General features: G+C 44.5%; 1 protein-coding gene across 1 annotated transcript in view; it reads right to left on the minus strand.

The window, feature by feature from the left end:
- Positions 1-27,440, minus strand: part of LOC104151802 (pro-neuregulin-1, membrane-bound isoform) — a 104,767-nt gene that overhangs the window by 23,979 nt on the left and 53,348 nt on the right. Inside the window, exon 3 of the mRNA XM_068924592.1 lies at positions 10,354-10,483. Coding sequence (XP_068780693.1) covers positions 10,354-10,483 — 130 coding nt within the window. The remainder of the gene's footprint in view (positions 1-10,353; positions 10,484-27,440) is intronic.

The following is a 27,440-nucleotide window of genomic DNA, read 5'->3' on the forward strand; positions in this document are numbered from 1 at the left end:
CCAGGTTGGCACCTAAAGGGCAAAAATGTGATAAGCAATAGTACACCAAAACCACTGCTCTATCAGCCTGACATCTGCTGTCCTAGGGAGATGGGAGTGCTTTAAATGACCTCCTGAGTAGCTGCTAGTGAAAAATGATCAGAAAAGACAAAAGAAAGTGTAACCTTTGAGGAAGATAATACTTTGCAAAATTTACAACCAAAAATGTATCAGAGAACAATCTAGGAAGCCTTTTTATTTGTCTGTTTTAAAAAAAGAAAGAAGAATCAGGCCTAGAAAAAATGCATTTCAGCTCATTGCTTATTCCTACTCATTAAGGGACCATATTGAATTATTTCAATTTGCAATGCAGTGTGTGACAGTAATTTACACTGTCTTCATCAATCATATAGGACCTATGGAAATATCATGATCTCCATATTTCTGTAATGGCATGTTGTGTTTTCAAGTACTTTCTTTAAACGGGCAATAGTTAAAGCAACAATCACAAAAGAAATCCCCCCCAAAAGTGAGAAAACAATCTGAAACCCAAAGGCAGCAATCATATTTGACATGACTGACAGATGGAAAAAGAGTCAGTCCAATCAACAAATCAGATAAGGTGGTGTCTAGGCATAGGTGCTTTCAAAATTTGAAGTTCTCCAGCTGTCTACCCCTTTGCTTCATGTCTGCTCTTGTCAAAAGCTTCAGTACAGGTTGCTCCTTGGTCACAGTGAAGGAACTGTGCTTGACCTCCTTTCTGCTGCTGGCTGTCAATTCTTCATCTTTGTTCTCCTTGAATTCTGGGCAGAGCTTGACAGTGCGCTCTTGAAATGTCTCCATAGCAACGCAAGCTTCTGTGGTTTCCCCTTTCAGAAATAACTCTGCATGACTCTCCACCACATTAAAAATCCAAAACTTTGAATTCTCGTCTTTCTTTCCCTCCTCCTTTCTTCTGTCCACTCCTACTTCATCATGTAACCTTAAATCATCCTATATCTACATATTTAAATGCATCTCACTTGTATTGCCTCTCTTTTTGATATTCTCCATTAGCTTCATCATGATGCAGTCTTCCTCTGTTCTGCTACTGCTGCTTGTTTGGTGCTAGTCTCTTGTTTATATTGTCTCATCATTTAATCATCAGGGGTTGAAGAGCCTTCTTATTTGCAACTGCAAGTTGTCTGGAACAATCCCGCACCTCTCCTATCCATTAGGGTTTCAGGTACATTGAAATCTGGCTTGATTTTTTTAAATTTCCCTCTTCCATGATTGTCTCTAGTCCTAGGGTACAGGGATAGTAACACACTACCCTTATACAACTGGAACCTCTAGAAAACAACTACAGCAGGGCAGCAGCGTCAGACACAAACAGTGCTATCTTGTTCAAATACACCACACAGGAGTAACTCTCATATAAAAGTCCCTTTTTGGGGTTCTGAAGAACTTTCTTTGGAGCTGATTTGCTGTAATGATACATTTGTTTATTAAAGGGAGTTTATGCTCTTCAAAGCCAAATCGCATCTTATGATGTGCTTGTATAGTATCTAGTATAGCAAGATCCCAATCTCGACAAATACATTCAATAAAGAAAAGAAATTACAAGGACAAATCTATCACAAAAAGGTGATACTACTGGGCAGGAAAGACTGCATTTTGATTTGTATTAGCAAATGAGAGGAAACTTGTTTTATCCCCTTAATTTCAGTTTTATATTCAGAGCGCAGCCAACAGAGGCAGCGAACAGATGCAGCAGTTTGCGCAGCAGTTCGCGCAGAAGGGCGCCAGAAGGCAAAGAAGGCACCTCTCCATTTTGCACAGTGGTGTGTCCTTCCCCAGGCACGGTCATGACGCGCTGCAGAGCACGTTCCCCAGTGGCTGCTGGAGGTGCTGCATCAGCTGTGTCTGAGGCTTCAACCCAGACAGACCCTCAGACAGCAGATGCAGCTCTGCAGGTGTCAGGCTGCAAGGAGTGCCTGGGGCCTTCCAGTGAGGCCTGGGCTGACAGTCAGCTCTCCTGCAGAAGGTGTGCTGTGGTTGACCAGTTGCTTCACCAGATAAAGGAGTTACGGGAGGAGGTTAGTAGGCTGCGTAGCATCCGAGAGGATGAGCAGGAGATTGACAGGGTATTCTCGGAGACTGTGCAGCTCTGGGAGTCCCCACCCCGCACTGCAGTGGAGTTGCCGGAGAGCTCTGTACCATGTGTAAAGGTGCATCATAACACCGTTGAAGAGGGCTGGAAGCTGGTGACCTCTCGTAGAAGGAGAAAGGCTCTTGCTCCTCCTCAAGACTTACCCTTGAAGAACAAGTTTAGCGCCCTCCAAGCTGAGGAGGAGCTGGACATGGCTCCAAGGGAGGCAACAGGCCTGGCAGACCCTGTGCCGTGCAGGAACCCCCGGAAGAAGCGGCGAGGGATTGTTGTGGGTGACTCCCTGCTGCAGGGGACAGAGGCACCTATCTGCCGACCTGACCTCTTCTCCAGAGAGGTTTGCTGCCTGCCAGGGGCTCGAATAAGAGACGTCATGGAAAGACTGCCAAGGCTCGTCCATGCATCAGACTACTACCCTCTGCTGCTCTTCCATGTGGGCACTAATGACACGAAAGGCAAATTGGAAACCACCAAAGGGGACTTCAGAGCTCTGGGAATGGTGGTCAAGGGTCTGGGAGCCCAGGTCGTTTTCTCCTCAATCTTGCCTGTGAGGGGAAAGGACGGGAGGAGGAGTAGACAAGATTTCCAAGTGAACGACTGGCTGCGCCGCTGGTGTTGGCAGCAGGGCTTTGGTTTCTATGACCATGGGCCCCTGTTTGAAGATCAACAGCTGATGGGGAGAGATGGGATCCACCTTACCAAGCGGGGCACGCATGTCTTTGCCAACAGATTGGCCAGCCTGGTAAGGAGGGCTTTAAACTAGGCAAGATGGGGGAAGGGGAGTGGTATAGCGGCAGGAGAGTCAGTAAAACACCACTCAAGTCAGGATGCCTCCAGCGGGTGCATACAACCAGGGGAGACAGCATGGAACTTGGCTATGGAGGATCCTCTTGCACCTCTCCTGGGAAGCTTGCATGCTTGACTGGCTCTCTGAAATGCCTGTATACCAATGCACGCAGCATGGGGAATAAGCAGGAAGAGTTAGAGATCTGTGTGCGGTCGCAGGGCCATGATCTCATTGCAGTTACAGAGACATGGTGGGATAGTTCACATGACGGGGATGCTGTCATGGATGGCTATGTGCTTTTTAGGAAAGAGAGGCCAGGAAGGCGAGGTGGTGGAGTTGCCCTTTATGTGAGGGAGCAACTAGAATGTGTGGAGCTCTGCCTAGGGGAGGATGGAGAGCAAGTTGAGAGCCTATGGGTAAGGATTAAAGGGCGGGCTAACATGGGTGACACGGTGGTGGGGGTTTACTACAGGCTACCTGATCAGGAGGAGGAAGTCGATGAGGCCTTCTACAGACAGCTGGAAGTAGCCTCACAATCACAGGCCCTGGTTCTCATGGGAGACTTCAACCACCCTGACACCTGCTGGGAAGAGAGCACAGCTAGGCACAAACAGTCCAGGAGGTTCCTGCAGAGCATTGATGATAATTTCATGACCCAGGTGGTGGAGACGCCAATGAGGAGAGGTGCAATGCTAGACCTTGTACTAACAAACAAAGAAGGTCTGGTTGGAGAGGTGAAGGTTGGGGGCAGCCTTGGCTGCAGTGACCATGAGATGGTGGAGTTGAGGATCCTGCGAGGAGGGAGCAGGGCAATAAGTAGGATTGCAACGCTGGACTTCAGGAGAGCTAACTTTGGCCTCTTCAGGGACCTACTTAGGGGAATCTCATGGAGGGAGGGCCCTAGAAGGAAGAGGGGTCCAAGAAAGCTGGTTAATATTCAAGCATCACCTCCTCCAGGCTCAAGAGCAGTGCATCCCTCTGAGTAAGAAGTCCAGCAAAGCGGGCAGGAGACCTGCATGGATGAGCAAGGAACTCCTGGCAAAACTCCAGCAGAAGAAGGAAGTCTACAGAATGTGGAAAAGGGGACAGACCACTTGGGAGGAATACAGGGACGTTGTCAGAGTATGCAGGGAGGCAACGAGGAAGGCCAAGGCCCATTTGGAATTAAATCTGGCAAGGGATGTCAAGGACAACAAGAAGGGCTTCTTCAAATACATCAACAGCAAAAGGAAGACTAGGGAAAATGTGGGCCCGCTGCTGAATGGGGCGGGTGCCCTGGTGACAAAGGATGCAGAGAAGGCAGAGTTGTTGGATGCCTTCTTTGCTTCAGTCTTCACTGCTAAGGCCAGCCCTGGGGAATTCCAGATCCTGGGGACAAGAGAGGAAGGCTGGAGAAAGGAAGACTCTCCCTTGGTCGAGGAGGATCGGGTTAGAAATCATTTGTCCAAACTTGACATCCGTAAATCCACGGACCCCGATGGGATGCACCCACGAGTGCTGAGGGAGCTGGTGGATGTTATTGCTAGGCCACTCTCCATCATCTCTGAAAGGTCCTGGAGAACAGGAGAGGTGCCTGAGGACTGGAAGAAAGCCAATGTCACCCCAGCCTTCAAAAAGGGCAAGGAGGAGGAGCCAGGGAACTACAGGCCTGTCAGCCTCACCTCCATCCCTGGAAAGGTGATGGAACAGCTCCTCCTGGAGGTCCTCACTAAGCATGTGGAGGACAAGAAGGTGATCAGGAGTAGTCAGCCTGGATTCACCAAAGGGAAATCATGCTTGACCAATCTGATAGCCTTCTATGATGGGATGACTGTCTGGGTGGATGAGGGCAGAGCAGTGGATGTTGTCTCCCTGGACTTGAGCAAGGCTTTTGACACTGTCTCCCATCACATCCTCCTAGGTAAACTCAGGAAGTGAGGGCTGGATGAGTGGACAGTGAGGTGGATTGAGAACTGGCTGGATGGCAGAGCTCAGAGGGTTGTGGTGAATGGCGCAGAGTCTAGTTGGAGGCCTGTAGCTAGTGGTGTCCCCCAGGGGTCAGTCCTGGGTCCAGTCTTGTTCAATATATTCATCGATGACCTGGAGGAAGGGACAGGGCGCACTCTCAGCAAGTTTGCTGATGATACTAAACTGGGAGGAGAGGCTAACACACCAGAAGGCTGTGCTGCCATTCAGAGGGACCTGGACAGGCTGGAGAGATGGGCAGAGAGGAACCTCATGAAGTTCAACAAAGGCAAGTGCAGGGTCCTGCACCTAGGGAGAAATAATCCCATGCACCAGGACAGGCTGGGGGCTGACCTGCTGGAAAGCAGCTCTGCAGAGAAGGACCTGGGAGTCCTGGTGGACAAGTTAAGCATGAGGCAGCAGTGTGCCCTTGTGGCCAAGAAGGCCAAGGGTATCCTGGGGTGCACTGGGCAGAGTGTTGCCAGCAGGTCGAGGGAGGTGATCCTGCCCCTCTACTCAGCCCTGGGGAGGCCTCACCTGGAGTCCTGTGTCCAATTCTGGGCTCCCCAGTACAAGAGAGACATGGCACTACTGGAGAGAGTCCAGCAGAGGGCTACAAAGATGATGAGGGGACTGGAGCATCTCTCCTATGAAGAAAGGCTGAGAGAGCTGGGCCTGTTCAGCCTGGAGAAGAGAAGACTGAGAGGGGATCTCATCAACATGTACAAGTATCTGAAGGGGGAGTGTCAAGAGGATGAGGCCAATCTCTTCTCAGTGGTGCCCAGCGACAGGACAAGAGGCAATGGGCATAAACGGAAACGCAGGAAGTTCCATCTGAACATGAGGGAAAACTTCTTTCCTGTGAGGGTGACTGAGCCCTGGAACAGGTTGCCCAGAGAGATAGTGGAGTCTCCTTCCCTGGAGATATTCAAAACCCGTCTGGATGTGATCCTGGGCAATATGCTCTAGAGGACCCTGCTTGAGCAGGGAGGTTGGACTAGATGATCTCCAGAGGTCCCTTCCAACCTAAACCAGTCTGTGATTCTGTGATTTTGCACTATGGTACTCTATGATGATCTTATTAAATACCTGTACTAGCAAAAACTTCAGGATGTTCATACCTACATTGGCTCTCATTTCATAGGGAACAAGCCAAAGTTGTTCTTCAGGCCAAATGCTGCACAAAGCCAATGAGAATGTTGCTGATTAGGCTTAGCTTAGGCTTAGCTCCTGTCACTGGCCTATGGCATTTGCTCGTTCATTCTGTTCTTTTTTTCAGATGTGGGTGTAGCCAATGAGGTGACAAAAACAACTCAAGCACTGATGCAGACAATACTTAAAAAGTTTCCAAACCAAGCAGGGTTAGTCCTCTTGAAATGGTGCTGAAAGCAGTTCAGATGTGTTTATACTCTCACTGAAAGCACTGTCAGCATGTGAACTATTGCTGAAAACAGGTCCAGGCTGGGCCAGCAGTGACAAGAGTTGAGATGTTCATATCCACTTCTGAGCGTGTGTGCACATTAAAGGCATTTTATTGCTGAGATATAAAATGTAGCACATTTTCCAGTACTGCTTGGCAGGTTGTTTACTATAGACTACTTTTATGAGCATTTTGTTGTGGTATCATTTTTAAAACACCTTGTCACACTCAAACTTTCCTATGTCACACTCAAACTTTAAACTTTCTAAATGCTGATACTTACTGTCTTTTTCAGTTTACTATCCACATACATTTTTCTATTATTACTTTTTTTTTTTTCAAAGTATGGGCCAACATCTGCTCTTGGTGATGCCAGCATAAGTTGGAGTAAGTTACTCAAGGCAATAGAGTTGCTCTGAATAGATATTTGTGTAACTGAGAAATAAAGCTAGCCTTATGGTTTCTTTTCTTCCTAGTAAGAGGCTACCCAAACTATTTATTTACATTGTTAACAGGGTGAAACCTGAAATATGCTAAATTAATTACTCTTTTCCTCTACATACAGTATTTGAAATGAGCAGTATTTGTATATGATCTTAAGCCACACATGTCTCAGAACATCAAACATCAGTTTTTCAGCATAAGAGGAATGGGTGAATCAGGACTTCAAATTTCCATTTAATCCATTGCCTATAAACAAATATATTGTAGGAAAGGTTTGGGGTTTTTTTGCATGAAATACTGTATTAAGAACAGTGTATTTCATAGCTTATGTCAGAACTAGTATTTCTATTCTGCCTTGAATGAATTTCCTCAATACTTTTGTTATCATTGCAAAAACTTCTCTTTTCACTGTTTTCAAGAACCACCCATCATCTCCTACTCCACCCAGGTTTTTACATAAAAAAGGACATAGAAATTGACTATACCATTTAAAATATGCAATGTATTCTTTTGCTGTTGAGCAATGAAAACAACATTCTTCTGTTAGAAAGAAACACTGTTTTGAACCAGTGAAATTAGGAGGTAAATTCACTTCAGCAGTATTGGCAAAAGCACTGCAAAAGATTATGTTTGCTAGTAGAGTCAAATTAGCCAAATCAGCAAGGACTTGACAGTAGGACTCTTCAAAGAGCATTTCTAAAAGCATGACAAATATTATATAGAGTCTTCTTCAAATAAGAACCAAACACTAGGAACTCTGGTCTTTATAGTGTATTTATTTAAAATGTCATCTGATCTTGTGTCTTCACTGGACTTTGAGACACTTTTCCATGAGGACAAAAGTGACTTGGAAGCCTAAGTCTTAGAGAAAGTCAGTGAAATCCAGGCTTTCGATTTCTATATCACTTTTCAAAATTGGATTTATGTTCCTATGGGACTTCCAAAAAATACACATTATTTTATTTAAAAGTTCTCAAAGTTCCTTTTTCATCTTTTATATTTGGAGATTGTTCTGTTTAGTCTGGGATCATAATTAGCAATACATATAAGAAACATATAAGATATATGCTACCCCAGATGTAGCTGTACAACACATTGCAGAGCTTTCACACGTTCCATAAGCTTTTTCATGTAGCTATCTCTTAAAAGCAGTGAATTTTCTCAAAGTTCACACCAGTATCCATGAGAGCAACATCTGACCCAGTCTGGGTCAGATAAAAATGCCTTTTAAATACATAGCTCCTAATTTTAACAAAACAAGATAGACTTATGGGAACTTTTTTGTTTTTTAATACAAGAGAAGTGTTTACAAGACCAGAAATATCATTTGGAAAATTCCATGTTTGTTGTGAATCTAAGTCATGCTTCTAGGTTATGGATAAAACCAATTTAGAATGATATGGCTCATGCTTCAGAAATTTTGGTTTTGCTCTTAACAGATGGACCATATGGGAAAAATGTGAACTTGCTACCAAGGCAGAAATATGAAGAGGAAGTACCATATTTCAAAAATTCTGTTTCCACAGGCATGTTCTGGTGAAAGATTTATTATTTCAGAACAATGAAAGTGATATGCACTTGATAGATATTTATTTTAATTAACACTGAAATTAAAAGTAGATATCTGTATGTTTAACTCAGCAAGAACCCTATTTTGTCTCTTCAGTTTCCCAGTATAGATACTTTTAAGTACTCATGCTTTAATTTCTTAAATTGCTATATTGTGTCTTGTTTTGCTACAGTACACACACACACACACACACACACACACGCAGCTTCAGTGCTAGTAAGTATCAGGAGGCATAGCAGAAGGCCTATAAAGTAATTGTGGCCCTGACTCTCCTCAGGATAAGCATGCTTTTCCTCTGCCTTACTGTAAATGAGATCCATCCTCTCTAACTTCACAGCTCTGATGCTTTTTCCAGATAGGTCTTGGGCCACCCAGAAAGATGCACATCTGTCAAATTTGGGAATTGCCTTTTCTTTCAAATTCAGATCCAAATTTAAAGACTATTTCTTGTCTACATGAAAAAAACTCCAACCCACTACATTTAAGAAGTTCTGAGGCATTTCATTAAAAAGAATTATCCAAATTATAACATCAAAGGGCAAATACTGTCAGGTCCCTGAATTAAAAAAATGTCCTGAAACACAGTGAAAAAGGGGTAGCTCTGAAAATGAAAAGGCAATGCTAATTAATAGCAAGTCTGCTAGATGCTCAGCTCTGCTGCTCTGAAGTGTTCCAAGTGGTGTTTGACTAGGAAGTGCAAAGAGGAAGGCAGACTCTGATACATGCCCTAAAGAGTCATATCAAACTGCTCATCTTGTACTGTTGTGTTATAATGATCATGTAAATTTAATACAACTCTCTCTCTCAAAAAAAAAAAAAAAACAACCCACCAGAGCCAGTACTTTTCCATATTTCAATTTGGCTAAAAATGATTCTAGAATTCATAATTAAAGCAGCAGAGCTGTCTGAGGAAAAAAACAAAGCAAAACAAAGCTTGTGAAGTGTAGATAAGATCCTTCTATGAAAAGGAAAATTCACAAGTGAAACATAATGTTGCATTTCTGTATTTAACTAGAGTACAGTCCAGTCTACACCTTCTTTCCCTGATGAGAGCACCACAGGCCCTCTCCTTACCCCCTTGTCCTTTATGGTACATCAGAGCCTTCTTTGCAGTTATTGGGGGGTTGATTTTTAGTCTCAGAAGACTGAAAAATCCATGCAGTTACACCAGAGTACATATGTTATTAACTATCCTCTCTTGTCTGTCTAGAAAACAGCGATATTCTTACAAAAGTGTCCCCTTACAGTTCATTCCTACAAGGTTCCAAGCGCATTTACCAAGGTGCCGAGTACCCTGAGTTCCCTCTCAAGTCTGGGAGAAGTATATAATGTGCTAACATGTAGGAGGCATGTTCCAACATCTCAGTTCTTAATAGATCTTTTCCAAAATAATATACTACTATACTAGCATATTACAATGCTACAGAGTAGGCCAAGAAGGGTGCATAAGCACATGGTTATAATTAAACTCATGCTTATATGACTTCCTGAATCAAGATCCTTTATATGAAATGGTGGCATTCAACAATTGCTTATTATGTGTCTAACACAATAGTAACAACTCCAGTTGTGAAGCTGACCTCATTATAAAGCATTTATGTTATTATAGCTTATATATAAAAATAACCACAGTATGTTCTACACAGGGTGTACTTCTCCAACACAGCTGTCAATACATCTTTTTGCTATATATTTAATTTATAATACCTGTTTTATTATTTCTAACTAAAAGACTTAATATGAGTTACTTCATGCTATGCAGATATAAGCAGGGACTGTTGTACCACTTGTCTTGTGGAAATATTTCTTGTTTTAATTATATGTAATTAACTTAATTAATTAATTTAATTATCTGTATCATGCACAACTTCTGTTGTGCATGATACAGATAACACAGAGATCATTCTTGGTAGGTTATTTTCATATCACACACTTCAGGATGAAGAATCATCGAATGCTATGAATGCAAGACATGATTGCTCAGGTGTTCCTTTAAAAAAAAAAAAAAGTACTTATGAAATATGGTGGCTTCACCAAAGTAGGCAACTAGGATTTCTTACCTGCACAGGTATCTTGGGGGATTTGGAAGGTCTTTAACCATGTAACACTCCCCCCCATTTACACAGAAGGCTTTCTGTTTTATGTCACATTTTGTGAGATGACTTGTCCCAGTTGTAGATGTAGAAGTGGCTGGAAAAGACAAGAGTGAGAATATAGTTCAGAATCGCTTGGGTTTCCCCCCTCAAATGGTCTTTGGATTTCAAAGTGTACACGTGTGGGGACAGGTACAGGACAGGGAGGAACTGGCAATTCTTGTGAACTGTGAGTTGCTACCACAGGCATTAATTGCATGACATGGTATTTTGTTGACCAATACAGGGAGCATAGAGATGCACACATCTTAGATATGCTACCCCACACCAAGTCTAGGAGAAAGGAAAAATTTCACCATCACCAGGCATAGAATCATAGAATCATTTGGGTTGGAAGGTACCTCAGGAGGTCTCTAGTCCAACCTCCTGTTCAAAGTAGGGTCAGCTATGAGATCAGACCAGGTTGCTCAGAGTTTTACCCAGTTGGGTCTTGAAACCCTCCAAGGATGGAGAGTGCACAACCTCTCTGGACAACCTGTTCCACTACTTGACTGTCCTCATAGTAAAAAAAGTTTTTCCTTATGTCCAGTCTGAACATCTCTTGCTTCAACTTCTGCATATTGTCTCTCATCCTCCCACCATGCACTGCTGTGAAGAGGCTGGCTCCATCTCCTTGATGACCTCCTTGTAGATTATCGGAAGGCTGCTATTGGGTCCTTCCTAAGCCTTCTCTTCTCCAGGCTGAACAGCCCAGTTCCCTCAGCCTCTCCTCATAGGGCATGTGCTCCAGCTCCTTGACGATCTGGACCAAAACTGGATGCAGTATTCTAGATGTGGTCTAATGAGTGCCAAGTAAATGGGAATCAAGCGCTCATAAGTTTCTGCAGAACTCGGGCCTATTTCACTAAAAGGGGCTGTGTCATTTATGTGTAGTTATTTAATTGCATTAACTGTCTTTGCCTGAGTTTTTACTAGCAAGGTTTGCCCTTAGGCCTCCCAGGTCCCGGAGCCTAGTGGCAGAGACCGGGAGAGTGATGCATTGCCTATAGTTAAAGAGGATCAAGTTAGGGATCCCTGCAGCAAATTGGATATACAAAAGTCCATCAGACCAGATGGACTGTATCTGAAAGTGCTGAAGGAGCTGGCTGATGTCATTGCAAGGCCACTCTCTATCATCTTTGAAAGGTCATGGTGATAAGGGTAGGTTCCTGATGACTAGAAAAAGGCAACCTGCTCTAGTTGGCCCTGCTTTGAGCAGGGGGTTGGACCAGAGACCTCCAGAGGTCCCTTCCCACCTAAGTTATTCTTTGATTCTATGATTTTAACCAAACAATGGGGTTTTTTTTTGTGTATGTGTGTTTCATTAGAGACTGCTCAACTCTTTGGGGCACTGTCTGTATAGCGCCTAATAAAATGAGGCCCTGGATAAGGTGGCTTCCTGGTATTACCCTGAAGCAAGTGTTTTTCAGTGAAACTCAACTGTAGGCCCAGTATTGAATCCACCCCTTGGGATGCCACTGCCTTTTCCTCAGAGGAAAGAGGGAAATGGCTATTTGAGGTCTCACAGATGAATGCTTCTTTCTTTGCTTACAAATGGTCTGGTACAGAGTTGCTGCCACTCTGGTTCTTCTCTATATGAGGGAGTGAGAGGATGGGAGGTGGGGGTGGAGTCATTGCCTCTTCCTGTGCATATACAGCCTAGAGCAGGGCTGCCACCATCGCATTCAGAGGAGTCTTTGAACTGGGGGCCAACCTAGCAACTCCTGCAGCTGGACTGATCTACTTAATGCCACTTTTATTTCCTGAGCTTTTCTTTTAAGCCTATTGTACTTGCTCTAAGCAAGTGTCTAATTTGCTCTTAAATGGAATTTTGTCTGTGCCTGCAGTGTTTCTTAGCATTCTCCCCAGTTTCTTTAGGGCATACCTAAAGAATACTACAAGGACTGCAGGAGTGATTTAATTAGCTACTTTTAAGAAGGCTTCCAGAGTAAGATGAGAAATCCCAACCTCAGGATTTGTCCATGTGTTGTCTGTCAAGAAGACTGCAGTTCCCTGACAAAGCGAGCAGTACTATCTGAGAGAGAGTGAGCTCATAGTCATTGCTGATAACTATGGGCATAGTGTTAATCTACCTGGGGTCACCTTAAACTAGCTAACAGCAACAGGGACAATGAAGAGGCTGGATTAAGTTCTCAGCTGCTCAGCCTGCGCTGTGATACCATGGCCACAAACTCACTAGTACCTCAGTGAACTGGCTAAAACCAGTTATGTCTCCACTACACTGCAGTCACAGACCCAAACTTTAAAATCCTGATGTAACAGCCCATAATTTGGATAAGTTCTGCTCAAAATACAGTCAAAGTAGGGTAGACATGCTCAAGGTCTGGGGACCAGTCAGTCCCCAATTCAAGGACCATATCACTGATGACCCCTGGGAAATCATTCAGGTTGTATCCATTTCACTGAACTTTACCCATCTAAAACTGAATTGTCTAGTTGTCAGGCTCTCTCTACAGCCCATAGAAAGCAGCTCACCTTATCCCCAAGATAGGTAGGATAAATAGCCCTCTGAAGGTGTCTGTCTCTCAACACTGACTGTTGAGAGGGAGAAGGAGTTCCAGGTGTTAAGAACATGCCCCTAATTTTTAAATTGCTAAAACTAGGTGAAATGACTACCCTTCATCTGTAAAAGGGGGGATTATGGCCTTTGGGAAGAACTAAGAATTTTTGTTACAAACAGCGCTGAACAAAACTAATAATTTTGATTTTTTTCAAAAATAACTTCTGTCCTGAGGTAGAACAATTGATCTAGCTACTGACAGATTCCCCAGGAGCTGATCAGACAGCTGTAAGCATCTTCACAGAAGTTCTCTGATAATCAAAAGCCTTTTCTAACATGAAGGTGCCCAAGGAGATCTTCTTTAAGGGGAAGAAGAAAAGTCTTCACTTAGTTTAACTCTTGTGAGCCAAGCTTTAATAATTAGTGGAGACTCGAACAATGCTGGATTATGCACCACAATAACATGGCAACACACAACATGAGAGATATTACCTTTAGCACAAGAGAAATTTAAGAATTTAAAGGCATATTTATAATTAGCAATGTGTGATTTTCTACCATTTGCAGCACACATCAAATTAAAATACAACATAATTTTCTCCAGATCAGATATTAGCAAAAGCAACCTATACATTTCAAGTTCTCCTTTCTGAGAAGAGGGATGAAGGAATCCTTCTTGTAGTGAGAACACCTGCGGAAGATCTGGTGAGGAGCCAGGTGACTGGCAGAGTACATGATAGCAGCCCCACAGTGTGCTCGCTACACACTGACCGAAACTCATCAAGGCCGGACATGCATATTCTGTTTTTTTTCAACAATGTCTAGCTGTTTCCCAGACAGTAGCTACCCACGGTTAGCACAGCTGAGGTAAGGAAATAGTTCTAGTAGATTTAAGGGGCCCTTGGGGTACAACAAGTTGAGTCCAGCCTGGGTGTCCGACCCATGCCTCCAGCAGCCTCCCATCAGTAACCCCTCCACATGTTTCCCGGGGATCCCCATGCAGTTTGGAGTGTAAGTAAGTCCTTTATTAAATTTACTCTGTTTAACCCCTCATGAACCTTGAGTGTATCTCTACGCTGGTATCCGACCTTCTCTTTCCTGCCTTGTGGTCACACTTCTCCTATTTGATTTTCATGTGTTTCCCATCATCTGCATAACACTGCATTTTCAGCACAAAGCACTTGGGAGATTAGAAGAAGTATATGAGGCCTTCTTCAGACAATTGGAAGAAGCCTCACATTCACAAGCCCTGGTCCTCATGAGGGACTGGAACCACCCTGATATCTCCTGGAGGGACAACACAGCAGGGCACAAGCAATCCAGGAGGTTTCTGGAGTTCATTGAGGACAAATTCCTGACACAGGTGATTGAGGAGCCAATGAGGGGAGGCACTCTGCTGGACCTCATACTTGCAAACAAGGAAAGACTGGTCAGAGATGTGAAAGCTGGGGGCAGCCTTGGCTGCAGTGACCATGAAATGGTGGAGTTCAGGACCCTGCAAAGAGGGAGCAGGACAATAAGCTGATGTACCAAATGCCTTCTTCACCTCAGTCTTTACTGGTAAGACTGGCCCTCAGGAATTCCAAGCCCCTGAGATGAGAGGGGAAGTCTGGATGAAGGAAGACTTGCCCTTGGTGGAAGAGGCTCAGGTTAGGGAAGACATAAACAAACTGGATGTACACAAGTCCATGGGCCCTGATGGGATGCACCCATGAGTGCTGACGGAGCTGGATGATGTCATTGTGAAGCCACTCTCTACTATCTTTGAAAGGTCATGGTGATCAGGAGAGGTTCCTGAGGACTGGAAAAATGCAAATGTCATCGCTATCTTCAAGAAGGGCAAGAAGGAGGATCTGAGAAACTACAGGCCAGTTAGCCTCACCTTGATCCCTGGGAAGGTGATGGAGCAACTAATCTTGGATACTATTTCCAGACATGTGAAGGACAGGAAGGTTATCAGGAGTAGTCAGCATGGATTCACAAAGGGGAAATCATGCTTAACCAATCTGATAGCCTTCTATGATGGGATGACTGGCTGGGTAGATGAGGGAAGAGCAGTGGATGTTGTCTACCTTGAGTTTAGTAAGGCTTTTGACACTGTCTCCCATACCATCCTCATAGACAAGCTGATGAAGTACAGGCTAGATAAGTGGACAGTGAGGTAGACTGAAATCTGGCTGAATGGCAGGCTCAAAGGGTTGTGATCAGTGGCATGAAGTCCAGCTGGAGACCAGTCACTAGTGGTTTCCCTCAGGGGTGGATACTGGGTCCAATACTGTTCAACATCTTCATTAACAACCTGGATGAAGGGACAGAGTGCACCCTCAGCAAGTTTGCTGATACTACAAAACTAGGAGGAGTGGCTGAGACACCAGAGGGCTGTGCTGCCATTCAGAGGGACTTTGACAGGCTGGAGAGATGGGCACAGAAGAACCTCATGAAGTTCAACAAAGGGAAATGCCAAGTCCTGCCCCTGGGGAGGACTAACCCCATGCACCAGTACAGGCTGGGGGTTGACCTGCTGGAAAGCAGCTCTGCGGAGAAGGACCTGGTGGACACCAAGTTGACCATGAGCCAGCAGTGTGCCCTTGTGGCCAAGAAGGACAATGGTATCCTGGGCTGCAGGATCCTTCAGGGCTTGAAAATTCCCTTTGTTGAACTTCATGAGGTTCCTCTCCGCCCAGCTCTCCAGCCTGTCCAGGTCTCTCTCAATGGCAGCACAGCCTTCTGGTGTGTCAGCCACTCCTCCCAGTTTAGTATCATCAGCAAACTTGCTGAGGGTGCACTCTGTCCCTTCATCCAGGTCATCGATGAATACATTGAACAAGGCTGGACCCAGGACTGACCCCTGGGGGGCACCGCTAGCTACAGGCCTCCATCTTGACTCTGTGCCATTCACCACAACCCTCTGAGCTCGGCCATCCAGCCAGTTCTCAATCCACCTCACTGTCCACTCATCCAGCCTGCACTTCCTGAGTTTACCTATGAGGATGTGATGGGAGACAGTGTTCCCTGGCTCCTCCTTCTTGCCCTTTTTGAAGACTGGAGTGACACTGGCTTTCTTCCAGTCCTCAGGCACCTCTCCTGATCTCCAGGACCTTTCAGAGATGATGGAGAGTGGCCTAGCAATAACATCCACCAGCTCCCTCAGCATCCCATCAGGACCCATGGATTTGTGGATGTCAAGTTTGGACAAATGATCTCTAACCTGATCCTCCTTGACCAAGAGAGAGTCTTCCTTTCTCCAGCCTTCCTCTCTTGTCCCCAGGGTCTGGAATTCCCCAGGGCTGGCCTTAGCAGTGAAGACTGAAGCAAAGAAGGCATCCAACAACTCTGCCTTCTCTGTATCCTTTGTCACCAGGGCACCCACCCCATTCAGCAGCAGGCCCACATTTTCCCTAGTCTTCCTTTTGCTGTTGATGTATTTGAAGAAGCCCTTCTTGTTGTCCTTGACATCCCTTGCCAGATTTAATTCCAAATGGGCCTTGGCCTTCCTCATCACATCCCTGCATGCTCTGACAACGTCCCTATATTCCTCCCAAGTGGCCTGTCCCCTTTTCCACATTCTGTAGACTTCCTTCTTCTGTTGGAGGTTTGCCAGTAGTTCCTTGTTCATCCATGCAGGTCTCCTGCCCGCTTTGCTGGATTTCTTACTCAGAGGGATGCACTGCTCTTGAGCCTGGAGGAGGTGATGCTTGAATATTAACCAGCTTTATTGGACCCCTCTTCCTTCTAGGGCCCTATCCCATGAGATTCTCCTAAGTAGGTCCCTGAAGAGGCCAAAGTTAGCTCTCCTGAAGTCGAGGGTTGCGATCCTACTTATTGTCCTGCTCCCTCCTCGCAGGATCCTCAACTCCACCATCTCATGGTCACTGCAGCCAAGGCTGCCCCCAACCTTCACCTCTCCAACTAGACCTTCTTTGTTTGTTAGTACAAGGTCTAGCAATGCACCTCTCCTCATTGGCATCTCCACCACCTGTGTCAAGAAGTTATCCTGCTCTGCAGGAACCTCCTGGACTGTTTGTGCCTAGCTGTGCTGTCTTCCCAGCAGGTGTCAGGGTGGTTGAAGTCTCCCATGAGAACCAGGGCCTGTGATTGTGAGGCTACTTCCAGCTGTCTGTAGAAGGCCTCATCTACTTCCTCTTCCTGATCAGGTGGCCTGTAGTAAACCCCCACCACCGTGTCACCCATGTTAGCCTGCCCTTTAATCCTTACCCATAGGCTCTCAACTTGCTCTCCATCCACCCCTAGGCAGAGCTCCACACATTCTAGTTGCTCCCTCACATAAAGAACAACTCCACCACCTTGCCTTCCTGGCCTCTCTTTCCGAAAAAGCACATAGCCATCCATGATGGCATTCCAGTCATGTGAACCACCATGTCTCTGTAACTGCAATGAGATCATGGTCCTGTGACCATACACAGATCTCTCATTCTTCCTGCTTATTCCCCATGCTGTGTGCATTGGTGTACAGGCATTTCAGAGAGCCAATCGAGCATGCAGACTTCTCAGGAGAGGTGCAAGAAGATCCTCCATAGCCATGTCCTGGATGCACTCCCCTGGCTGCATGCACCTAATGGAGGCATCCTGACTTGAGCAGTGTTTTACTGAGTACCCTGTCTCTATAACTTTCCCCTTCCCCCATCTTTCCTAATTTAAAGCCCTCCTTACCAGGCTGGCCAGCCTGTTGACAAAGACACGCCTGCCCCGCTTGGTGAGGTGGAGCCCATCTCTCCCCATCAGCTGTCGGTCTTTGAACAGGGGCCCATGGTCATAGAAACCAAAGCCCTGCTGCCAACACCAGCAGCACAGCCAGTTGTTAACTTGGAAAATCTGTCTGCTCTTCCTCCCATCCTTTCCCCTCACAGGCAAGACTGAGGAGAAAATGACCTGGGCTCCCAGACCCTTGACCACCATCCCCAGAGCTCTGAAATCACACAGTGCTTGCAGAAAATTGGACCCAATTCATTAGAAGGCTTTCTGTGTCATGTTTAGTTTTCCTTCATAGTCTCTCTGCTTCACTTTCTGTGATCGTATGTTCTCTATGTTAATAAAGCTTTGGATAAAACTTATCAGAAGTCCTCCCTCTCTGATATTAATTAAGCCATTAAAAACACAAGCAAGAAGAGAAAGATATTAAGGGAAAATAAATCTCTTGTTATAACATTCAAAATGGGCTGTTTGAAATGGGCTATAGGAGGTCTCAGTCCAGCAGAGTTAAAAAAAAAAACAATGTAAAAATCAAAGGCTATTATTTTCAAACCCAGATAGCTAAGTTCAGACTGGAGCACCTGCACAAAGAATGCCTCATTTTTCAGTCATCAACACTTATTAGTTTCCAGAGAAACAGAGATCATTTTATATTCAGATCCACTTACAAGGAGTCAGGTTTTAAGCTTTAAAGTGTTTCCTGCATTATCTTTTTTTTAAGAATGAAAATCTAACCACATCTGTTTTTAGCTTGGATCCACTCAGGATCTGTTGATAGGAATAAAAAAATGGTAAAAATGGTATCATGGAGTTCCAGACTTATTGTTTCTCAGTTAATCCCAAAATCAAATTTGACCTGGAAATTCAGGTCTGCTATCTAGAATTAATGGGAAATTAATAGGTAGTGATACAACTCTTGCAATCTGGAGTGAGTTAACAGCTCTGTTCAAATGTTAGCCAGAGTCCCTGTTGCTCTCCCATAGCTGCATTGTTTCTGTCCTGTTAACAAAGGTTACTCAGTGTCAGGGAGGAGGGAACTAATACATTTGAAAACACATGAACACATACCTGTGGGGTTTTAGCATCATTTCACAGCCAAGATTGACTCTGAAGAAAGGCCTGTAATAGAGACTGGTGCCATGACTGTCTTTTTTATTCAACTCAACAATTTTCCTATCTCTTGTTCAATGGGTTAACAAGATCCTCTTGGCCTACTCTGCTCTGTAGAGGGCTGACAAACTTGGTGCCAACTGGCGTTAGAAGATGCTTCTAGCCATGTTACAAGCCTGAAGGTGAAAGAAGTCTGCGTTATTATGGTGCATTCTTGTCTGCCTGGAAACACCTGGCTGGTTGCCAATGGAAAGTTGCCTTTTCTGCCTCTTGCTGCTGTCAAGTGGCCTAAAGGTCCCCAGCATGCTGTTTTTGATAACCACATGGATTAGCCAGAGATTCATCTGATACTCAGAATCACACAGAATCACAGAATCGTTTAGGTTGGAAGGGACCTCTGGAGATCATCTAGTCCAATCTCCCTGCTCAAGCAGGGTCACCTAGAGCATATTTCCCAGGATCACATCCAGACGGGTTTTGAATATCTCCAGGGAAGGAGACTCCACTACCTCTCTGGGCAACCTGTTCCAGTGCTCTGTCACCCTCACAGTGAAGAAGTTTTTCCTCAGGTTCAGATGGAACTTCCTGTGGTTCAGTTTCTGCCCATTGCCTCTTGTCCTGTTGCTGGGCACCACGGAGAAGAGGCTGGCCTCATCCTCTTGACACTCCCCCTTCAGATACTTGTACACGTTGATGAGATCACCTCTCAATCTTCTCTTCTCCAGGCTGAACAGGCCCAGCTCTTGCAGTCTTTCTTCATAGGAGAGGTGCTCCAGCCCTCTAATCATCTTTGTAGCCCTCCGCTGGACTCTCGCCAGTAGTGCCATGTCTCTCCTGTACTGGGGAGCCCAGAATTGGACACAGGACTCCAGGTGAGGCCTCACCAGGGCTGAGTAGAGGGGCAGGATCACCTCCCTCCACCTGCTGGCAACACTCTGCCTAATGCAGCCCAGGATCCCATTGGCCTTCTTGGCCACAAGGGCACACTGCTGCCTCATGCTTAACTTGTTGTCCACCAGGACTCCCAGGTCCTTCTCTGCAGAGCTACTTTCCAGCAGGTCAACCCCCAGCCTGTATTGGTGCACTCAGCTAAAGCATTTCCTTCTGCCAAATAGTCTCATCTGCATCTTCTCCTAGACTGAGCCAGGACAATCTCCCTCCTTTCCCATCCTTTCCTTTGGCCCATATTCCTGTTTTGGTGCATGATTTGAAGTTGGCCAGATACTACTGCTTGTACCATTACCACACAAGTAGCTCCCATAAGAAAGTTCAGGTTTCCTGAAGGTTTTCACTGTGCAAATCCAGTGCCCTTGTAACAATCCTTTGCATAGAAATCTAATCCACAGAAGTGTCTGGCCTCATTTCATTTTTTTTGGCCTAATGATTTCCTGTGGCAATGAACTCCACAGTTTAACCACATATAGTATATATAGTATATAACAGGATTGCCTTTGATCACCTTTTCAGTTACACTGTGTAGTGTGACTGAGCATATCCTTGCTCTTGTACCAAGCAAGGGAGAACAGAAGCTCCAGTATACTTTCTCTAGGCCATTTTTCCAATCCCCCCCCCCGATTCATCTCCTAAATCATTCAGACCCTATCATCTTATATGAGAAAAACACCAAGAGTTTTTTTCAAGCTCTTCTCTATTCTTCGAACTCTTCAGTAGACCCCCCCTTCTACTGTTACTCCTCCATCTGTGAAACAGAGCAGCCACCACTGCATGCTGCATTCCAGACAAAAAGTACAACAGAAATTCATACAAAGGCATTACTGTATTTTTTTCCTACAGTTTTCCCAGTCTGATCCATAGACATGCTAACATCTAGGTTTCTTTTTAACCACAGCTCTGCGTTCAGCAGAGCTTTTCATTTGCAGTAGAAAAATAATCATTGGACTCTGACTGCCTAGAGATTGCTGTGAAATAGGTTTTTATGTTTCAGCAATATTAATAGGCTCACTGGAACACAAATGTAGCCCCAGCCCTAAGGTGCTCAAAATCAAAAGAGATTGGACAGATAAAAGGGAAGACAGGAACTAGGAATTAAAAGCAGTCAAGTGACTTACCTAAGGGTAGACAGAACGTAAGTAGCAGAGGTGAGGAGCAAGCTCAGGTATTCTGAAAAAGGCCAAGATTGTGCATGAGAAACCTGATTCTGTCTCTCCCTCAGGAAGAAAGAAGGTTGACTTAATTAGACCTGTGTCCTGTGTTAACTCAAATAATCCAATAAAATGAAAAGGAAAACATAACAAAGCACTGTCAGGAACAGATCTGTCAGTTAAAGTCTGTTTTCCTGCATCAAGAGGCCTACCTATCAAGTTGTCCCCTAAAGGGTTTTTTTCCTGAACCATGTATTATTTGCAAGTTTTGTTTAATTTGAAGCATGAGAAATAATTCAATACCACGAGATCTTAAAGATCTCCACAGATCCATTCACCCAAGAAACCAAACTTTCACTTTCTATTAGCCAAAGTTTAACTTTGAACAAGGAAAGAAGAAATGCCTTTAATCCAAACATTTCAAAGAAAAAAACAGGGGAAGAGATGGAGAAAGAGAGTGTGAGAGGGAGAGAGAAAGTGAGATCAATGAGCGAATGAAGGAGAGCAAGAGAGAGAGCAAGAGAAAGAGAGAAAGAGAAAAGTGAGAGAGAGAAGGAAAAAGAAAGAGAGAGGGAGAGAGAAGGGGAGAGAAGGAGAGAGAAAGAGAGAGAGGAGCAAGAGACAGAAGGAGAGAGAGAAAAAGAGAGAGGAAAGAGAGGAATAGAGAGGGAGAAAGAACAGAGTGGAATAGAGAGGGAGAGAGAAAGAAGGAGAGAGGGAAAGAAAAAAATGAGAGAAAGAAGGAGAAAGTAAAAGAGAAGAATGAAAGAGAAAGTAAGAAAAAAGAGAGATAAAGACAACAATAAAGAAAAAGAGAAAGAGAAAGAGGGAGAAAGAGAAAAGGAAGAAAGAAAGAGAACAAAAGAAAGGGGAAGGGAGAGAGAAGGGGAGAGGGAAAGAAAAATAGAAGAGTGGAGAAAAAGAGAGAAAGAGAAAAAGAGAGAAAGATTAGAAAGGGTGGGAGAGGGAGATGGAGAGAAAAAGAGAAAAGATTGCGAGAGTGCATTAGAGAGAGCAAGAGAGAAAGAAAGAGAAAAGAGAGGAAGAGAGAAAGAACATGACAGCTCATGAGAGCGAGGAAGAGTAAGCAAGTGAGCAAGGGAGAGCAAGAGAGGAGAGAGAGGAAGAGAGAAAGAGAGAGGAAACAGGAATAGAGAGAAAGAAAAAGAAGGATAGAGTGACAGAAAAAACAGAGTGAGAAAAAGTGTGAGAGTGATCAAGAGCAAGAGAGAAGGAGAGAGAAAAAAGAAAGAAAAGGATGCGAGAGTGAGATAAAGAGAGAGTTGACAGAGAGAGGAGAGGGAGAGAAAAGTGGAAAGAGATGGGGAGAGAGAAGGAGAAAAAAGGAGAGAGGGAAAGAAAGGAAAGTTATAGAGTGGGGAATATATATAGAGAGAAAGTAAGATAGTGAGAGAGAAAAAGAGAGAAAGAAGAGATGGAGAGGGAGAAGGAAGAGAGAAAGTGTGAGGGAGAAAGGAAGATAGAGAAAGAAAGAGCAACAAAAAGAAGAGAAAGGTAGAGAAAAGAGGAGAGGAGAGAGAGTCAAAGAAAGAGAGAAAGCGAGAGAAGGAGAAAAAAGGAGAGGAAAGAGAAAGAGGAATAGAGAGAGACAGAAGGATAGAGAGAGAAAAATGAGAGAGAGAGGAAGGGAGAGAGATGAGAGAAAGAGGGAGAAAGAAAAAGAGGGAAAGTGAGAAGGGGAGAGAGAAAGTGGAAGAGGAGAGTGGAGAGAGAAAAAGGAAGAGATTATAAAGGGAGGAGAGAGGAAGAGAAAAACAGAGAGAAAAAGGTAGAGAAGAAAAGAACATGACAGCACATAAGAGAGGGAGAGCAAGAAAGCGAGCAAGGAAGAGCAAGAGAGAGAGAAGGAGAAGGAGAGAGAAAGAAGGAGAGGAAGAAAGAGGAAGAGAGAGCATGAGAACTCATGAGAGTGAGGGAGAGCAAGCGACTGAGCAAGGGAGAGCAAGAGAAAGATGGAGAGAGAGAAAGAGAAGAAGAGAGAGGAAACAGAGAGACAGAGAGGAATAGAGAGAGAGGAAGAGCAGATCGAGAGAGAGGAATAGAGAAAGAGAGACAGAAGGACAGAGAGTGAGAAAGAAGAGAGAGAGAGAGAAAGAAAAAAAGAGAGAAAGTGAGGGAGAAAGAGAGGAAGAGAGAAAGAGAGAGAGTGACAAAAAGAGGAAGGGAGAGAAAAAGAAAGGGAGAGAGAAAGAGAGAGGAATATATATAGAGAGACAGAAGGCTAGAGAGCAAGAGAAAAAATGAGAGAGAAATAAAGCAAGATGGAGAGAGAGAAAAAGAGAGATGTGAAAGAGAAAGAAAGAAAAAGAGAAAGGGAAAGAAGAGGAGAGAAGGAGAAAGAGAAGAGAGCAGAGAGAAAAATAGATACTAGAAGGGGGGGAGAGAGAGAGGAAGAGAGAGAAAGGGAAAAAAGCAGGAGAGCACATGGGAGCAAGAGAGCGAGTGAGGAAGTGCAAGAGAAAGGAGAGAAAGAAAGAGAAAGAGGAAGAAAGAGAGGAAGAGAAAGCATGACAGCTCATGACAGAGCAAGAGAAAGCAAGCGAGTGAATGAAGGCGAGCAAGAGAGAAAGAGAGAGGAAAAAGAAAGAGAATAAGGAAAGAAAGGGAAAAGAGAAGAGAAAGAAAATGATTGAAAGTGAGAGAGTGAGTGGGGGAGAAAGAAAGAGGGAGAGAAAAAGAGAGGAGGAGAGGGGAGAGAGAAAGAGGGAAAGAGAAGAGAGGAGAGAAGGAGAAGAGAGAAAGAAAGACAAAAAGAAAGTGTGAGAGTGATCAAGAGCAAGAGAGTGAGAGAGAGAGAAAAGGGACTGAGAGAGAGACAGAGTGAGACAGAAAGAGAGAAGTGGAGAGCAAGAGAGAAGGGGAGAGGGAGAGGCTAGAGAAAGAGAAATATGCAGAAGGATAGAGAGAGTGAGAGAAAAAGGGGAGATAGAGAAAAATAGAGGGAGAGAGAAAGAGAGAAAGGAGAGAGAGGGAAGGGAAGAGCAAGTGAGATCAGAAGAGAGAGAGACAAGGAGAGAGGGAGAGAGAGGGAAAGAAGGAGAGGCAAAAAAGGAGAGAGAGAGAGAGAGAGACAGAGGGAGAGAAAGAGAGGGAGGAAGAGAGAGAGTTTTTCTGATTTCCTAGGATTTGTGTTTTCACTTCCTGAAAAAAAATTGAATCCTTTTCTCAGGTGTTTTCCATCTTTTCTGCTAAGGAAATATCTTTATTTTACAGGTTTATTCATTAGACAGAAGTACATTTTAAATAGTGGCCATGTAGCTGATGGTCCTGACCATCATTCAGGACATCCTTTTAGTAACCTTAAGTACTCACCAGGTTTCTTTACTGTCATTGATGGAAATCTACTGTCTTCTTTGGTCCAGGCTCCTTATCTTTCTCCCTACTTATCTTTTCTCTTAACTCTTCTTTCCCCATCTCCCCATCATCCTTTCACTGCAAACTCACTGTTCATCCACAATATGGTGACCCTTCTCTTCCTCTCCAACAGGCGAGTTTGAGACTAATTTCAGGCTTTACAGGGAAAGCTAATCACAGCCATAGTTATGGAAAGACCACCAGCTCTTCTTTATCTTGAAAGAGCAAAGCCTGGTTTTTACACTGGCAGTGTATGCACCTCAGAGATTCTGAAACCATCTTTGTGGGAAAAAGGATCAGTTGCATGAACCAGCAATGTGCCCTTGTGGCCAAGAAGGCCAATGGTATCCTGGGGTGCATTAGGCAGAGTGTTGCCAGCAGGTCGAGGGAGGTGATCCTGCCCCTCTACTCAGCCCTGGGGAGGCCTCACCTGGAGTCCTGTGTCCAGTTCTGGGCTCCCCAGTACAGGAGAGACATGGCACTACTGGAGAGAGTCCAGCGGAGGGCTACAAAGATGATGAGGGGACTGGAGCCTCTCTCCTCTGAAGAAAGGCTGAGGGAGCTGGGCCTGTTCAGCCTGGAGAAGAGAAGACTGAGGGAGGATATAATCAATGTATACAAATATCTGAAGGGAGGGTGTCAAGAGGATGGGGCCAGACTCTTCTCTGTGGTGCCCAGTGACAGGACAAGAGGCAATGGGCACAAACTGAACCACAGGCAGTCCCATCTGAACCTGAGGAAAAACTTCTTTGCTGTGAGGGTGACTGAGCCCTGGAACAGGTTGCCCAGAGAGGTTGTGGAGTCTCCTTCCCTGGAGATATCCAAAACCCGTCTGGACGCGATCCTGTCCAATGTGCTCTAGAGGACCCTGCTTGAGCAGGGGGGTTGGACTAGATGATCTCCAGAGGTCCCTTCCAACCTTGGCCCTTCTGTGATTCTGTGATTCTGTGTGTCCCAAGGTCAGCAGCTCAGGAAGCATGTTACTTCCAAACACGTAAGGTGCCCTCCACCTTCCCATTATAAGACTAATGGTGTATACCACAGCATTGTAGTTAATTCATGCCTTTGGGCTATCAGGCTTAGTGGTGCTGCTGTTTGGCCAGTATGGGGGTCTCAGAGTTCTTGGGTAACTATGTGACTCAAGCCAGACCTGTTCAGACTCCCAAATGTGGATATTATGGTTTCAGTTCCATTTTTTTTTTCTTTAGAGACATTGTTTGATCACAAGAGTTAAGTTTCCCTGGATAGGATTAGAGGGTTTATGGTCTCACAGCCCCACAGAGGCTGGGAGAAAGGATAAAAGGCCTTTCCTACTGATGGAAAGATGATGAAGGCTGGATCCACAGGGAGCTCCCAATTCTTGTGCTGAGGGTCCAAACTCCCATTGATGGACATGGCATGGGGATACAAGGTACACAGTCAGCCTGTGATGAACACCAGGCAGCCATTAGGTGGTCAAGCCCTGAACAAAGCCTTTGATGCTCAGTTTGAGTAGTGAGAGACTAGCAAATGGCATTTTCTCCTTTTTATGCACACTTTTTTGTCTTACGTGCTACACTGTTTTGGTCATTTTGACTGCAATCTTATCCAGTAGTCACAATGCAATTAATGAATCAAACATGCTCCAATTAAGCTCCAATGTGAATTCAAGCTGTTATTCACAGCCCAACAGGATTCATCGTAGTGCAGCAGGTAAAAAAGAATAACAAACAAAAGTAGCCAACCAGTGACCAAACACACATGCACACACACACTCACCCATGGACTCCAAAGACTAAGCAAAAAATCCCATCCAACATCAAAAATATTGTATGCTCATTAAAATACTGGTCGGACTGCCTTATGATTATTATGCCAGGATTTTAAAAGATGACTGTTTGAGATGAAGCTTTTCGAACAAAAACTGCCAATGAATAAGGAAAGAGGAGGGAAGTGGAGATGAAGGGAAGGAAAGAGATTTAGATGTATAGAAGAGACTGTGCTCCTAGAGGAGTCAGAATTAGTTTGACAAGTGGCCACTTTTTCAAAGCCAAGGTTCTTTATGTCTGCTGGAGCATTGTCTTAGATGTCCAAGAAATTTAGGGAAATGAATGGGAGAAGTAGAGCAACATAAATGATTTAACATTACACACAGCCTCTCATAGCAAATCAAAGGGGCAAATAGAAATGTGGTCTGTGTTACATCCTCTCAATGCAATCAGAAGGATCACTAATCATGTCACCACTTATCCTTGGCTGTTTTTTCCAGTGCTAAAGTTAATTTTTAATTGGCTCTCCTTTTGCAATTTAAAACCACAGGAAGTGAATCAGCTAACCTGTATCTTTCATCTAAACATAAAAAAGATCATTAATTAAAAAAAGAAACCCAACAACAATTAAAAAGCAATGCTTCAGGGCAACGTGGTGTCCGGTTATAATCCCAGATAATTATTCATCCAAAAAAAAAGCCCTGTGCACTCTTCTCAACCTGTTGTACAATGCTGACTCATTCCAGGAGGTGGAACACCTTTATTTTCCCTTAATGGTGAATCAAAAAGCTTTGCCAAAAATGAAGTAAGTTTCCACTATATTTTCAGACATTGCGCAACTACTGGGCATGTAGTTTGTCTTTGAAATGTGCCCTTTTCCTCATTCCCCCTACCTCTTCTTGGGAGAACAGGGTTACCACAGTGAGCACAATATCTATCATTTCCTAGCAGGAATTCACTAAATTAGTCATTCTGCTGCTGTCATCCGTGTCCTCCCATTAATTCACCAGCTACTGTCTTGTCTCCCCTGTATGGCATGTAACTCACTTGTAAACCATAGAGGCAGAAGAATTTAGGACACCTTGGTCACAGCAGCAACAGTCTAGAATCCCACACAGAAGCAAACGGTGCCACTGGAAAAAATGGTTAAGAGGCTGAATAGAACGGACTCACTCATGAGCCATTAGGAAGCTGGCACTATTAGCCACCAAAATACTGTCTCCCGCAGACATCAGCAAGGCTGTTATTATTCTGATAAATGAATTGACAATGTAAATATCACATTATATCAAAGATGAATCATTTCTAGTGATATCCCTGCAGCCACAGGATTCTATGTCTAAGGATTAACCTGAGCATGAGTGTGTGAGTGCATTCATTATGTGCACATAGGCTAATCTTTAGCACAGGCAAATCTGCTCCACAAAAGCTTCCCTAATCTTACTCTCA

The sequence above is a fragment of the Struthio camelus genome, chromosome W (genome assembly GCF_040807025.1).
Source record: "Struthio camelus isolate bStrCam1 chromosome W, bStrCam1.hap1, whole genome shotgun sequence".
Lineage (NCBI taxonomy): Eukaryota > Metazoa > Chordata > Aves > Struthioniformes > Struthionidae > Struthio > Struthio camelus.